The sequence below is a fragment of the Callionymus lyra genome, chromosome 15 (genome assembly GCF_982586985.1).
Source record: "Callionymus lyra chromosome 15, fCalLyr1.hap1.1, whole genome shotgun sequence".
In the NCBI taxonomy this organism is placed as follows: Eukaryota; Metazoa; Chordata; class Actinopteri; order Syngnathiformes; family Callionymidae; genus Callionymus; species Callionymus lyra.
Window position 1 is genome coordinate 13,667,829 of NC_141832.1, and position 15,932 is coordinate 13,683,760.

Sequence of the window (15,932 nt, forward strand, 5' to 3'; positions counted from 1 at the left end):
CTTTTATTGAGGAGAGCGTCCTCGCGGTGATAACTCGTAAATGATCAGTCGGGAGAGTAAACTCCTTAGAATGACTATTAGTCACTGATTCTTCTCATGAGTTACTTATCTTGAGATTCCAGGAGCTTCTCAAAGCTCTCGTCGAACAGGAGCCGCGAAGATTAACCATCAATCCAGATAAACATGGACGAAGAAAACATCATTTGAGAGTATTTTTAACTTAAAATTAATATTTCAGAGAAGAAATGTGAGGTTTTCATGTTACGGTTAGGTTAAAAAGTATAATATGTTTACATCTTTAAAACTAAGTACACAAAAATGTATCCTAAACACATGTTCCCCTAAAAAAATCTATAATAACCAACATTTTCTAAAGGAATTGTTAGGATGAGAAGCTTAAAATATATATAAAATAGATAATATAAATGAGATATAACTACTACATTTCTTTTTTAAAAATGAGAAGAAACATGAGAACTAAATATACTTTACTTATAAAGAAAAAAGTTTAAATTATTAGTAAATTGACTGGTTGGTAAAAAAAAGTATTATTTTTTAAACCAAAATAAATACATTGAAAAATCCTAAATTTTCTTTTTGATATTCTATTTAATATAAATCATAGTTATACATGTTATTTACTGTAGATATATAACATCAGAACTACTAAATCAATATATCTTGAAAAAAATAGATATAAACTTCTTCAACATGAGAACTAAGAGTGTCCATCAGAGGCGACGAGGTGGAGATAGTGGACAACTATAAGTACCTCGGTGTGTGGATGGACAGTAAACTGGTCCTTCAATACAGACCATGTATATAAGAAGGTTCAGAGTAGACTGTACTTTCTGAGGAGGCTTCCATCATTTAACATCTGCAAGAAGCTCCTCTGCATGTTCTACCAGTCTGTGGTGGCCAGTGTCCTGTTCTATGCTGTATTGTGTTTTGGTGGAAATGTGTCCAAGAGGAGTGTCAACAGGTTGGACAGGTTGATCAGGAGGGCTGGTTCTGTGGTTGGAATGAAGCTGGACTCACTGGTGACAGTTGCTGAGAGGAGATCATTGAACAAACTACTGTCCATCATGGATGATGACAGTCATCCTCTGAACACTGTCATCAGTGAGCAGAGAAGCAGAATGAGTGCACGAATGCTCCTACCCAGGTGCAAAACAAATAGACTCAGGGACTCATTCATCCCTCGGGCTATTAAATTGTACAATTCTGAGTTCGGGGGCAGGAGTGGAGCGAAAGTATCATGATGTTCTGTTCTATGTTAGTCTTTGTATCTTTGTCTTTGTTGTTTTTCTTTCCTTGACCTATGTTCTTTGTCTTTGTCTTTAGACTTAGATTGTATCATCTTGTTCTTCCTCTTTATGTTCTTCTTATTTTATTTTTATGTATTATTTTTTATTGTTTATGAAAAATTGCTGGCTATTGGTAAAAAACAATTTCCCAAAGGAGACCTCCTGAGGGATCAATAAAGTTTTACCTTACCTTGCCTTACCTTACCTAAATATATATAACTTGTAAAGAAAAAACATTACATTATTAGTACATTAGTTTTTTGGTAAAAATCAAGTGAAATAAAACCAAATCAGATATAGGAAGTTAAAATAATTAATACATTTTGTAAAAATCTGAATCTGAATTAATGTTTGCTCTGATATTGCATTTAATATCATGTATTAAAATGTGACAAATATTATATTAAGTACAGTATATTCCTTTTTAACCCTAACTATAGAAAGAAAGATCAATCATATTTTTTGTGATAATATTTGATTAAAAATGAATATTGCAGAGAATAAATGTATTAGTTTCATGTGATACATTTTTTAATGTTAAGTTAAAAAATATATATTTTTAAATGTATAATATTTAAAAAACAGAATATACAAAAATGTATCATAAAAACACAAAGGAAAACTATCTTGAGAGTTAAATATATATATATTAATTGAGAGTTAAATATATATTAATATATATATTAATATATATATATCTAAAAAAATATATAAAAAAATATATATATATATATCTACGATTCAAATCTACTTACTTACATATGAAGAAAAATATATTTAATTAATATTCCACGTCAAATAAGTAGTACATTAACTGGTTGAGAAAAAGTGAAATAAAATGTATAACAAATGTGATACAGAAAGAAAAAAAATATATTCTACAAAATAAATATTGAATAATCCTAAATGTCAAATGTTAATATTTTGTATTCATTTTAATAATTTATATTATTTTAAGTATTAAACTTGCAGAAGTGGATTAAATAAATAAAGAGTTCAGACTATTAAAAAAAAAGGTCTCTTAGGTCTAAAGAAAAAAAAAAAAGTTGATGTTAAATAAGACATACATGAACTGGTTGGAAAAAAAATAATTAAATAAATAAATACAGGCAAATATAACAAGAAACAGCTTTTTTTTTATATAAATGTTTAATATTATGTAGTAAATATTATTTAAAGTACATTAAACTTGCATAAATGAAGCCAATGAGGTGTAAAGAAACAACAAACACATTAAGTGAGCATAAAGTCAACAAATCAACAAACTTTTCATTATCTTAAGCAGATTTTAAATCAGTTTAGGTTCTTTAGAGACTCTTCAATACAGTGTGGAAACAGGTTCTGGGAAAAACTACCTGACAAAGACGAGTTGAAAGATTTAAAGCAGAATTGATAGAAAGAGAAAAACCATTTAGTCGCTCACGGTCTTTGTAGAAGCTGTTCCTGTGTCTGGTTGAAGCACTGGAGGGTCTCACGCTGGTCCCACATTATTCCAGGGGCCTCCACACAGCAGTGGGCCCACATGGGAAAGCAGGCCAGGGGCCGCAGGATAAACCAATTACCCCCCGGCCTGAGTGGACTCCTGCCGGGGGGGGGATCATGAAGCGCCTCTTGGGAACTTGAGGAGTAACCATGAGTTTCAACACTTGTTTTCATTAGCTTAGCTTTGAGCTAACTAGCTACGAAACTACGAGACCTGAGCTCAGATGTTTCAACTTGTGTAAGAAAATACAAGGAACCAATGAGACAAGAGCCTCGGGTCACATGCTTGCCTGCCGATTCAGATCCTCACTAGACTTTAATCGGACCTAAAATTTAAAACTAGAAAAGCACTGAGGCGGTACATACCTCTGCCAAGAAGCTCATTAGACTAAATCTCATAAAATGTTATTAATTGCTTTTTTTTGCTATTTAAGTTTTATTTTATGACCAAAGAACCTTACTCCTTATACTCTCCTCTCTTCTGTTATGCCTTCCCTCTGTCTGGTTCTGCTCGAGGTTTCTGCCTTCTCAAAGCCACCATCTCAAAGTGATTCACTTGTTGTTGATTCGCTAAGACCATTTTCTTTTCTTTTACTATATAGTAGAACTTAAACTCTAAAGATATTAAATACTAATTGAATTAAATCCACGTGATTTAACTACGAGTATCGTATAAGTTTGTCGATTTCTATTGTTTAAATATCGTTTTTTGAGTTACGCCGTTTATAAATTGGAACACAAACAAAAATCCAAAGTATATCAGTTGCTTGTATCCCAAAAACGTGCTGGTGAAAATGCAGTGAATTTGATGTTGACCATATTTTCTGTCTTTTTGTCCTGAAATAACTACCTTCTGGGAGGAAGTACATTCAAAGATTTTCCACGTACCTTCAAAAATATGTATCTCTGTAACTTTACTTTACAATTTAAAGAACATTCTGGAAAAAAGTGTAATAATGACACTAATTTGTCATTTTATCATATTGAAATAATGCAAATTTGTGTCAAAAATCATTATCTTCATTTAAATAGAAATCAAAAATGTTCAATGGGTTATTGTGTTGATGGTGTACCACAGGGATCAATGCGTGGACCGCTGTTGATTTATAAAAAAGTTTTGGAGCATAATACAACACTTGGTATTTGATAGAATTGTTGGTGAAAACAAGCCCATTCTTTGTGTGTGGTTGTTTATTTAAAAAAACAAATAAATAATAAAGAAAAAAAAACACGACTTGCACAAATGGTATGAAGGTTTTTAATTTTGTTTCAAAAAATAAATTTAAGTTTCTTTTAAACTTAAACAATTTTTTTCTGTCTTTAAAAAAAAGGAAAAAAATGGGGTGGGGGAATATCTAAAATTTAGTATAAGAAGTAAAAGTGAATCACCACAGCACCTGAAGAAGAGCTTTTCGCAGTTCACTAAACCTTATGTTTTAATTTATACTTGCATTACTTCATCTTAAACCCTTGTGTTATCTCAGGGTCAAGTCGACCCAGAAGCCCGAAAACAAATGGCTTTATGGTATCCCTTGTGTTGTCTCAGGGTCAAGGTGACCCGGAGGCCCGAACACAAATGTGTTTTATGGTATCCCTTCTGTTGTTTATTTTCGGGCCTCTGTGTCACAGAGAGGTTAAGACAAAAACAAGCTGGAATTATCAAGTCATTTTTCTAAATCTTAACAGAGGTGTGAGGAGAGTCGCAAAGACAACCACAGGACTTTAGAAGTATTTCAAATGAAGTTGAAAGGAGATGGCTGTGTATTGGTTCAATTATAAATACAAATACTTCATGTTGCAGAATTTAACTTGGTACGTTCACATGGTGTTGGAAACCGAGCGCGAGTCCTTCAATAGATTCTCCAGCCCTGATGTTTTCGAGGCGGCAGCAGCCGCAACAATGCTCATTATGTCTGCCGGGGGCCTTGTCGCCGCAGGGTCATTGTGCGGGGCCCATTCACCCGCCGCTCATTTACACTTTCATTGGCAGCTATTTAGTCCTCGTAAAAAGTTCAACACACCAATTTGTGCACTCGGCTCAGCCACCGTGAGCATTCTTAAAGCGCTCGCTTTCAAAAGTCAATGATTTGTTCCCATCTTTGGGGGCGTGTCCGAGGGGAGGGTCACGCAGCACTTAGGGGGCCCCCACATCTGCCCATCCGTCTTCTAGGCCGGAGGGACGAGACAAAAGCGTTTGTCGTCCCGGGGTGGTTTTTGTGTTTTATTAAGGACGGACTTGTTATCTTACACCGGGAAGGGAGGCGAAGGAAGTTTGTAAGGAATCTCACACATGATCTCATTCCCACCACGTATACTTTAGAGCGGGGGTCCCCAAGTGTTCTTGCCTATCTGAGAACTACAACTGACCATAGCCCTGAATAAGTGGAGGCCATAATAGGCTTGTTTTCAACAACAATTCTATCAAATATGTGTTTAATTATGCTCCAAAATATTATTGGAATATAATAATGGTGGTTGGGAACGACCGCCATAGGGGTCCCCAACTTTGTTTGCAACGGGTTTCTAATCCAGTTGAACGTCTGCATAATATCCACGAACCCAACTTCAAATAAAAACGGTACAAATAAATCATATATAGTTTATGAATTTTTCAATTATTTTCACTAGTTTAAAGTTTTACTTTATCAAAATAAAACACATCTAAGACAGTTATAAACACAAAAAGTAATTATATAAATGACTATAAGAACACTTCAGAATGAGGAACACATTATATAGCTACTTATTAATATGTGTATTAACTTTGGAATAATTCACAATAATCTTTTTTTTTAGCAATAAAGATGCTTTTAATACTTACAAAAAAAAGGTAATTAAGGTGCTTAATATCATGTTATAACAGGTAAAAGTATGATTGAGTACTTTATTAATAGTTAAAGTTGAAAGTTATAAATGGTCAATTTACTGTTAATATATATATATATATATATATATATATATATATATATATGAATAAATAGCCTATTAATAGTTAATTTTTGTTCCTCGTTCTAAAGTGCTACCATTATTGCAAGTTAAAAAAAAACTATCCCAGTAGCAAATTCTTCAAAAGACTCTTGGATCCTGATGGTAAGAACACCAGATATGTAATAGTCATTGTTCCATCAGTAATATCTTAAAAAATGTAATCTTTAATCCGAGTTATTCCTGCGATTAGACAAGAACAGACGAACACATAACCTCCTTGGCAGAGGTAATAATCCGGGATAGCGATTAAATTAAGACAATCTGTCATTTCAAGTCAACATCTTTGGTTCCGAAGCGGTTTCAAGTCCAGGAAGTCTCATCAGACTAGGTTAGTTCGTCCCAATCGACTGGGAACTCGCAAGAATTCCGTCGCGCCGCTTTAGCTTTACGGTACAGCGACAGGAAGTCCTTGTACCGCGGCGCGCATCCCAGCCACGCTTCCCCGAAGTGTTCCGAGCCAGTGAAAAGGAAGACGCCACCCCCTGGCGTGACGTGGCACTGCAGGTGAGTGTGAATACTTCCTAGCCAGTGCTCGTCGGGCTCCTGCCGCACAAAGAGTCCGCTGCGTTGCCAATACACCCGTAAAGCCTTCACCTCCACCGAAGACGTCTGGCGGTCCACGTGGTGGGTCACGTTCTGGATGTAACCTCGGACCACTGAGGGGAGGAAAAGGGGAATATATGAGGCTCAAATAACAACGTTTTCGATCTAGTTAAGATGCATTTTGGTGGAAGACGAGGGCAGACCCAGGACCTTGGTGTTCCTCAGGGGTCAGGCGGTGGAACTCAAAGGATTGAGGACCAGCGTACTCACCGAAGTCGCTGCTGCAGATGGCGCTGAGGAGCTGAGTGTCATTGCAGGGCTGACAAGAAGCTGTAAAATCAATCAAGTTTATTCATATTAATATAGTACCACTTTGAGGACAAGATATGGAAGAATATTAGTGACATCGGAATATTGAATGGATTATTGTTTCCACTTCAATTGTTTTTTATTGAAACTGTTGTTTTTTTAAATAATTGAATTCAATCATTTCTGTATTGAAAGGTTGAATTTAATTTAGTAATTGGTACGTTCAACAGTTGAATTTATTTTAAATATATTTTTCAAAATTATTATTTTATTTTTTTTACACATCTACATTCAGAAACAATTATTTAAAATTCAATATTTTTTAATTTGTAGCCTTTTGAATTACATATAATACCAACATTTTTATATTGAATGTAAAAGGCTATGAATTTAAAAAATACAGAATTTTTAACAATTGCTTTTGAATTATTGGATTTAGAATATGAAACTCTATGTGAATTATTAGAATAGAAATACCAAACTAAGTCTAAAAATATAACATATTTTAATACCACTTTGTTTAAAAACCAAATTCTTATTTTCAATATACATATTATTTAATCCAATTACTAAATGAAACTTAATTCAATTATTAAAATTCAGAGTTCTGAATGAAGGTAAATTTCAAGAAACAAGAACCAGTTGATTTGGTATTTGTTGTTTTTTGTAGTTTCACATTAATCACTTGTATGGCTTCAATGCGCTGTTGCCGCGGAAACTACGGTAGCATTGAAGGGCCGAAAAATAAGATTTTGACTTTATAAACACAGCCTAAAATACACCAACTCTTATGTGATTTGGTGACACATTATGTCGTTATTGTTCATTCATCAAGTAGCCATGTAAGGACGCATCAATAGATGGTTGAGCCCAAGGTTGCGAGTTCAAGCAACGCACACGACGTTTGCATTTTTTAAACGAGTCAATGAAATTCTTCAATCATGGAAATAGTTTTTTCTTTCTTCTAAAACAAATGATGGAATTTGAGGCCCTTGGCAGAGGTATGTGATGTGTCAGTGCTTTTTTTTTTTTTTTTTTTTGAAGTTCCAGGGGCCACACATGTCTCGACCAGGTCTGGTCTGAACCAACAATGACTCCAAATTCCAGCGTCATTCATCGGCCACAGCGGAGAAAGCGGAGGTTAAATCTTAGAATGCGGTTCATACGTTCTTTTATAGAACGTCCAAGATCAGCGCTGGCCCTCGGGCACCCCACAGAAAGGGCCCGGTGACATCACAATGCTCAGGCATCTGTGGAATCTCAGATATGTTTGCAGACTCCTTTCTAAGATCCGCCAGATGAATCTCTAATTCGGGCTTTGAACTCACGATGTTAGAAATGAACTCACCCTGCAGGTGGTGAAGGTCCGAGCTCCGGTTGCCCAGAAGCTCGTACTTGAACCCCAGTCTACGTCGGGTCCAGGGCCTCGCCCGCTGTGGGTTGGTCTGGACGTAGATAGCCGGTAGTTCAGGTCCGTATTCCCGGTAACAGATCACCTGATGCAGCCGGTCGGTCCGGAGCGGCCGAAGTTCCCCGTGACGCTCCAGGAAGACGCTGGCTCCACGTAAGGAAGGAGAAGGTTTGATGCAGACTGTTGTACGTCGGGACGAAGCCAGGTTGGGCTCCAGGACCACCCTTATACTGTGGCCCGGTTGGACCCACCTCACTGAGCCTTCTGTGCAGCGAAGTCGCACTTGGAGGATGATCCTGGAGTCTAAGCCGGCCGTCAAACCCCTGGAAAATCAAACACTGACGTCATACAAATGTGTGTAGTTGCAATGGATCCTTGTTGAAATATGCTCCAAAATATTTTTTATTGAATCAACAGTGGTCCACGCATTGATCCCTGTGGTACACCAACAACACAATGTTCCATTGGATTTTATTTCTATTAAAATGAAGATAATTCATCAATAAACTTGGATTCGACGCAAATTTTCATTAATGCAATAAAATAAAGTGACAAATTTGCGTCAATTTTACACTTTTTCTTGTATTTATACTCAATACCGACATTTTAATATAATTTAATAATTTTATTTGTTAGGTTATTTGTTTCAGATTCTAATTACAATCGAAGTCTAAAGTATTTGTTTTCCTTTTTTCATGTTTATAAAATAAAAAATGTAACCCTTCTGTGTACAATGTAATCATTAATATTATTAAATATGTTTTATTTAATTCAAACCTTGTTTTTAAGATTTATTTTCCAGTTTTAATATTTTGGCAACTCAACGATTACATTGTTTTTCTTCTCCGTATATGGGTTGTTTTTGTATATTTAATGGTGAATAAAACATCCACTTGTTTAGAACAAAATAACAATTTAGTTTAGTGGAATTAGTAGAAAATAATATTTAAAAATAAAGAAAAGGATTGGGTTGATGGTTTGTATTGCAATTAAATTAGTATATAGTATAAATACATGGGGATAATCATAATAAGAATGTATTATTTGTGTATATATATTATGTATTTATATGGATATCTGCTTATATATACACACATAGAATGTAATATTGTTTTATACAAGAAGAGAAATGTGTAATGTATTGCTATGAGTTTTTATATATGATGTCTTTTATGAATATATGTGTAGAAATATGTGGCAATTCTGGAGAATAATTCAACAGGGGTAAAACATAAATAGTAGTTTTACTTCCTTTTTTTTTTTTAACTACATTGTTTTAGTTATGACTTATTTTTGTGGCTTTATTTTTGTGTATTTCTGTCGTTTGTATGTACAAATAAACATATTTTATATACGTTTGAAAATAAAATGAATGCATCATCATTAGCAGATTTTAAGAGTAGTTTTTGCAGAGAGAAAAATATAGTTTGTTGAGTCATAAATTAAAAAAATTAGCTTGTATATATAATAAAAAAAGTTCTAGCCAGAGAAAGAGTTGAATTATTTCTTCTCACCTCCCGGTCCAGTCGCACGGATCCGCAGCACAGAACCGGAAAACCGCGACCAACATCAAAATCATCATGTTTCAAAATAAATGTAAAGATACAATTTCTGAATATCCACAGTGGTTTTCGTAGAAGCTCATGGCTGGAGAGTCAAGTGTTTTTTGGGGTGAGACAGAAGAGGGTCGTGGTGAGGAGGTCAAGGGGCGTGTCTGAGAGCAGGGCTGGCGAACAGGGGGGGAGGGGACGTGGGCGGGCTCCACCCCTGCACGAACTCTTACGAGTATAATTGTTTGGAAGAAAATAGAGACAGATTTAAAATCGTGATGGTCATTTTGTGATGGCTATTTTGTTTAAAGGATTCACAAGAGGCGAAATAAAACAGTTTTAAGATAATATATATATATATAAATCGAGTAAAACAGGATAATAACTCGGAATAATAAACACATTAAAAAAGTATTAACGCACATAGGGATGGTGAATACTAGACACTAGAGGGCGACAACATAACACAGACAAACGCTGGATAAAACCCAAGTCAAATATAAACTATGATACAAATCCAAAATGTGGCAAAACATAAAGTTTAGGCTCATAGTGTTTTCAGACGTTTTCCGATCCAGCCTTTTTGGTCAATATTGGAACCCGATACCGATCCAAATTATACGACCATCGCTAAAATAAGCAAAGTGAACCTTTCTCACAAAACTAAAACAAAAAACTTGAAAATATTTGGATATAGGACCTAAACAACATACACACAATTCATTAAAAAAAAGAGAAACATAGTTTAGAGGCAAATGTAAGCACGTGAATTGGCGTGACGTTAAACACAAACATTGCGTGCAAAACCCAAACACACACAGACACAGGCATGTCAAAGTCCTCCTAACCTGCAGCAAAGTTAAGTGTGTAAACACACACACACACACACACACACACACACACACAGAAGCCAAATAAGCAGCAGAAGGTAAACAAAACAACAACAAATGGGAAAGTAGGTCATCCAAAAAAACAGAAAGAGTCTACATTGAATTACTTAGCTTATGACGTTAAAAGTCAGTTACTTTTAAAATGCAATGTCAAGTTTGTAATTGTGTTTTTAAAAGTAGGCCAACTGAGGGAACGCGTGTTTTTAGCGCCCCTTGTTGGCCGGACGTTGTATTACACGTTGCAGAAACGCGTATTAATAGAGTTTTTATGTCTCTCGTTAAACGTGAAGGTAGGAGAACAGGTGTGTGTGCGTAGCTCAGTCGGCCGGTCATACATGACGTGGTCCATGTTTTCAGTCAATAAGAGAAGAATCCACGGGCTGACGGAGGAAAGACGGGAACTTGGCAGAGGTTCAAGGTCGCGCTGGTGGCGACCTCTCGCGGAGGTGAATCGATGGAGCGAGACCCCCGGGACCGATCTTCCCGAGGGGATTTCAAATTCAAAACAACAGATTTGTTCATAATATTAAACAAATGTATCATTCTTACCATGTCCTTGTTTGCTCGTTTGTAGTGACGTCATGTAACGCGCCGGTAAATCACGCAAATCCATTATTCAACGAATCAATAAAACGTTTTTTTTTTATTTTTATCTTGATGTTGATCTTGTACTTTTAAAACTTCACAACGAAAAATAACTATATACATACATATTTGAAAGGAAGGCTTCGGAGTGAACGGAGTTTGACTTCAAGACTGAGGCCTTCACGGACGCACGCAAGTGACGGAAAATGCGAGTTATTTAAATAAACTCATCGTGTAAATTTGACTTCATATTGATAAACATCTTGTTTTTTTAATAGAATCACAAAAGATACGTTAATACCACTAATAGAGACTCTTGTATTTAAACTACACTGCGGGTGTTCAAGTTGAATAAAACACGGACAGTTCTCGAGCAAAAACAAAGCAACCAAACAAGCCCAGATAAAGAAACTACCGCACATTATAAGAATATATTTTAGAAGAGAATACTTAAGTGTTGAAACAATAGCTTACGTATCTTTCAAGGCTTTATTATAGCGTCGTATTGGAATTCAAAGTTGAGTTAAGACCCGTAAAGTATAATATTCCATGAAATAATCCCGATAGATCAGACGATTATTTAGTTGTTGTTGTTCTTTTAACAAATGCCTTCGTTCACCACAAGTTTTTACCAGAGATTCTGACATCATCCATTATCAAAGTAAATACCGTGTATGTGGTCTGAAGAACAACGCAGGGTCTCCGAATGAAGGCCCCAAAAAGAACGTCAAAGTAAATACACATAAATATATAGTAATTTATTGACACATAATGTTATTTGCTTGTCGAATATAACTCGTAGTTAATAATCTCCATTCTTTAAAATAAAGATTTTTATTGTGTCTTTAAAGTGTGTATGATTTTCTGTTTCTTATTTAGGTTTAAACCGGATTTTACTTTTTAGTTTTAGCAGCTTGTTTGTTGCATGTGATGCTTTGTATGCAAGTGTGGCCTAGAGGAGGAAGATAAATCTGTTTAGACCCATTTAAAGTCTCATAATAATGAATGTTCCAGGACATTCAAGCCACTTTTGTAACGAAACAACATCTTCCGGTGTGACACACTCGTGTGTATTCAATTCCTACTTTTATTGTACCTTATGTGATATGATGACATCTGGATACATCAATAAAGGAATCATCAGTAGATTTGATTAGAGTATACAAACTGGCTTCTTTTTTTTTTTGAAGTACATTGAAAAGCTCATGTAAATATGACAGTATATAAAGAGTGGATCTGACTAGCAGCATGTTAAACATCTCTATTGTTAAGAAAGAAAAACAGACCTGATCACCATCAGCTTTAAACACTTCATCTCGAGTCTCTGAAGAATCCTTTGTCTGTGCCGTTCTCCTTAAAAGTCACGGTCAGGAGGTTAAAGGTGACGTCGGTGACGGTCACGGCGTCCAGGTGGGGCCTCCAGGAGGAGCGTGAGACGCCGTGGTGCGAGTGGGGAAAAGAGAAGTCCTTCATGGGTCCAGCTGAAGTCTGCAGCAAAGTCCTGAACCCTTGGCCCGCTGGAGGAAAAGTGCCGCCTCTGTGTGGGTTGGATTTAGGAGTGATGGTGGTCTTCTCCTGAAACTTCCGGGTCAGCTGGATGAGCTCCGGGGTCTCCCTCAGACCAGATGAGGTTTCTAACAATTTCCTTCTTTTAAGGTCCGTCGAGACGTCGTGGTCTCCGGGACGAGCCTTCGGTTTGCGACCTCTCTTTTTGGGAGAGCCGTCCTGGGACGCTTTTCTCGGCCTGACCTCCGGGTCCAGAGGGTGGATGTGGACGCTCTCACCTCGGTTGACGGTGCTGGGCGGGAAGAGGGTGGGAACCACAGCGCGTAAACCCTCACGGGCCCTCGGAGTCCTGACGGGCTCCTGGACTTCCTTCGCGGACTCTTTCCTGAACTCATACGTCCGTTCTTTGACTTTGACTTTGGCCTTTTTGACAAAATAAACAGAATATTCAGACTAAACTACAACAGACAGAGACTGTTTTTTAACAATAAAACCGATTTAAGTTGTTTTTATTAAGCCAAACCCAGGGCAAAGTGTCACCCGGGGGCCCTTTGACTGTACTTGTCTGGCCCTCAAGATGCATCTGCTAAAAAATATCAGATTTTTTATTTGAAAAACATTGCTTTAAATTTATTCTATATAAATTGAAATAATAATTGTAGCATATTCAGCTCTGTTTTAAAAGTTTATGGCCTAATGACTTTTTTATGTTTTTTCTCCTTTTTTATACCGACTAGACGGCCCCTTTCAAAAGCCACGGTATATAATGTGGCCCCTGAGGAAGTTAAATTGCCAAACCCCTGCTTTAAGAACTTTCTGGAGAGTTTTTGTCAAACTTGTTCTTCTAAACACATCAGAATCATAAAAAATACATGAATAAATATTAAAGATACAACCCTCCAGAATATCCTTTACCACATTGTTGTTTGTACAATTTTTCTTTCCGCTGTCATAATAAAGTTTATCTATCTATTAAGAGTTTTCCTTATTCTTTCATACATATTTATTGAGGGGAATAATTGCTTCTATGTGCTTTTTAAACGCCCCAGGGAGAAAGAAAAATGGTATTTTATTAAATACAAGACATTTTGGTATAAGGTTGCTAATATTACCTGGAGCTGAAATATAAATGTAATATTTTAGAATGCAAACAAGAATTCGTTTCGTCAAAGTTTGTTAGAACAAAAACTTAAACTAGTTAATTGACACGAAATGTTTTCCACGTTTGCGGCTTTTATTTATTTATTCTAAAAAAAAAACCTACAGACACATTCTTAAAAACTCTTACCTTCAGTAGAAAGGTTTCGGGTTTGGGTCCTCGCTTTTTTGGCCCGAACTCTTCTCGTTCGCGTTCTCTGATCAATAAATTAAAAAAAACATTTTTATTCCACAATTTGTCTTTTCAAGTGCGATTCAAACGTTTTCACCCAATGCGTTTTTTAAAAATGTATTTGTAAAGTTTTTATTCATCTATCGATCCTGCTGGTTCGGTTGCTCAAAGGCCCGAGTCACAGTCCTCACCTTTGCTCGAAGGCAACCAACAACCTCTGGTCCAGGATGTTCTCTTCGGGCTCCCAGGTGCTGTACCTGGAACGAAAAAAAAAACCCACGAAGAAGAAAAAGAAGAAGAAGAAGAAGTAGGTGACAGCTGACAAGCAGCGGGCGCAGTCACGTGACAGCGGCGAACACTTGTCGCCGTCTAGTGACGCAGCAGCTGCTAAAGCTAACCAGCAAACACACACAAGAACCGAGGAAGTCAATAAACTGCTTAAATAACGATGTTTTTTTTAAAAACAAGTTGTTCGCTTCACCGCCGGCAGGGGCGCTGTTCTTCCGCGCCTCGCGCTGAAAACACTCACTTGAGCGACCAGCCTTTCCATTTCACCAGATACTCCCACGATCCCTGCGAAATAAAACGCATTTTCGGTGTTAGCGTGGCGCCTGTGGCCCCCGCGGGGGTAAGAGGGGGGAAATAAAAAGGGTCGAACCCGTCGGATCCTTCGCTTTAAGATGGACTCCGCCGCGAAGACGCTCTCACCCACGGCAGAGAGCTCCATGGTCCGCCGATCCCCCCGCCTCGTATTTCTTATTTTTTTCGTGCCCCCCCTCCCCCTTGTCCTGCCTTGTTTTTCTTTAATTCAGCACATCCCATAATATACGTGATCTGGAAATGGACGTCATCACGCATTTTGCTGTTGCCATGCAAGGGCGGACCGCTGCGGTTCCGTGGAGGGAGGAGCCCAGTTGGGTCTGCAGGAATGTTCCTCTCCTCCTGCAGAACTGATCCCGAATCCTGGACTTGTGTCTTTTATTTTATGAACAGGTACCCCTGGGGGGTTTCTTCTCAGGATATTCCTCACACATAGAAGCTGAACCGAGGGAGGAAATCGGAGTTATTCAGTGGAAACATGTTATACTGTAATACAGTAATACAGTATTTAATCACATTGTTTTCTTTTTAAATGAGAATATACAATAATCCACAACGACAAATGCACTGGAATAAATCACAAATACAACGGAGTAATACAAACAAGTCAACAAATCAACAAATAATCTGATCTACTTGGACGTTCACTTCACATTTAAAACTCTTAGAAGTGAATTTTAAATTATTGTAACTGTTACTAAAGAGGAAGATACAACCTTTTTTTTAAAGAGTGAAACCCGCTCCTGATTTTATTGTAAAGCTGCGTCACAATCACAAAGTATTATTCATGTTTTTTATTTAGATGACTGTGTGACAAAATGGCGTTCATTGAAGAAAATATTTGTACCTATATATATATTCATTACTAAATGCAATTTCAAGGTGAGTGATATTAAATATAAACGTGTAATCCGAGTGTCAATGGCTTATTATTTTTGTGTTTCTTTTTCCTCCCGTAAAATGAAATTTACTTAACGGGTTTTTTTTCAACAGAAAAAAACATTAAAAACACAAAAGTAAGGGTGTTTTAGATAATAATTATAAAAACTATAATGTGATGTATACATGAATAAAGAGGTAAATGATAAGTGATCCAGGGCCTGCTATTGACCCCCATGGCGAGTTCATTATTAAACACAAATATGGGTCATTTTAGTCATTTCTAAAAAGTTAAAGTTTTGTTAATAAATATTAAGACACGTAGTGTTTTAGGTAAACATTAAATGAACCAACAAAAAGCATTATAAAAACATTTTAAATACATTTTCAGTTAGTGAGAAAAACGTTTAAATACCTACGTAATTCTAAGGAATGAAAATAATTACAAAAACACTCGTTTTAACATATATTTAAAAGGTTAAAATGTTTAAGATCATTTTCACAATCGCGTATTCGTTCAATAAATACAGTTTATGTCACGTCATTCGTTTT

At 36.5% G+C, this 15,932-nt stretch overlaps 2 protein-coding genes across 2 annotated transcripts; both read right to left on the reverse strand.

Annotated features, from left to right (window-relative positions):
* Positions 1-5,799: 5,799 nt before the first annotated feature.
* On the reverse strand, positions 5,800-9,668 carry LOC148065001 (meteorin-like protein). Its single transcript, XM_087809475.1, has 4 exons — positions 9,555-9,668; positions 7,978-8,363; positions 6,591-6,650; positions 5,800-6,433 (listed from the first exon to the last, which is right to left on the reverse strand). The coding sequence occupies exons 1-4, from the start codon at positions 9,620-9,622 to the stop codon at positions 6,102-6,104; spliced, it is 846 nt and encodes a 281-aa protein (XP_087665601.1). The 5' UTR covers positions 9,623-9,668; the 3' UTR covers positions 5,800-6,101.
* Positions 9,669-12,134: 2,466 nt separating this feature from the next.
* cbx8a (chromobox homolog 8a (Pc class homolog, Drosophila)) lies at positions 12,135-14,750 on the reverse strand. The gene is made up of 5 exons (XM_087809474.1): positions 14,560-14,750; positions 14,431-14,474; positions 14,093-14,158; positions 13,860-13,926; positions 12,135-12,994 (listed from the first exon to the last, which is right to left on the reverse strand). Exons 1-5 carry the CDS (start codon positions 14,626-14,628, stop codon positions 12,377-12,379), a joined length of 864 nt encoding a protein of 287 aa, XP_087665600.1. The 5' UTR covers positions 14,629-14,750; the 3' UTR covers positions 12,135-12,376.
* Between the last annotated feature and the right edge of the window lie 1,182 nt (positions 14,751-15,932).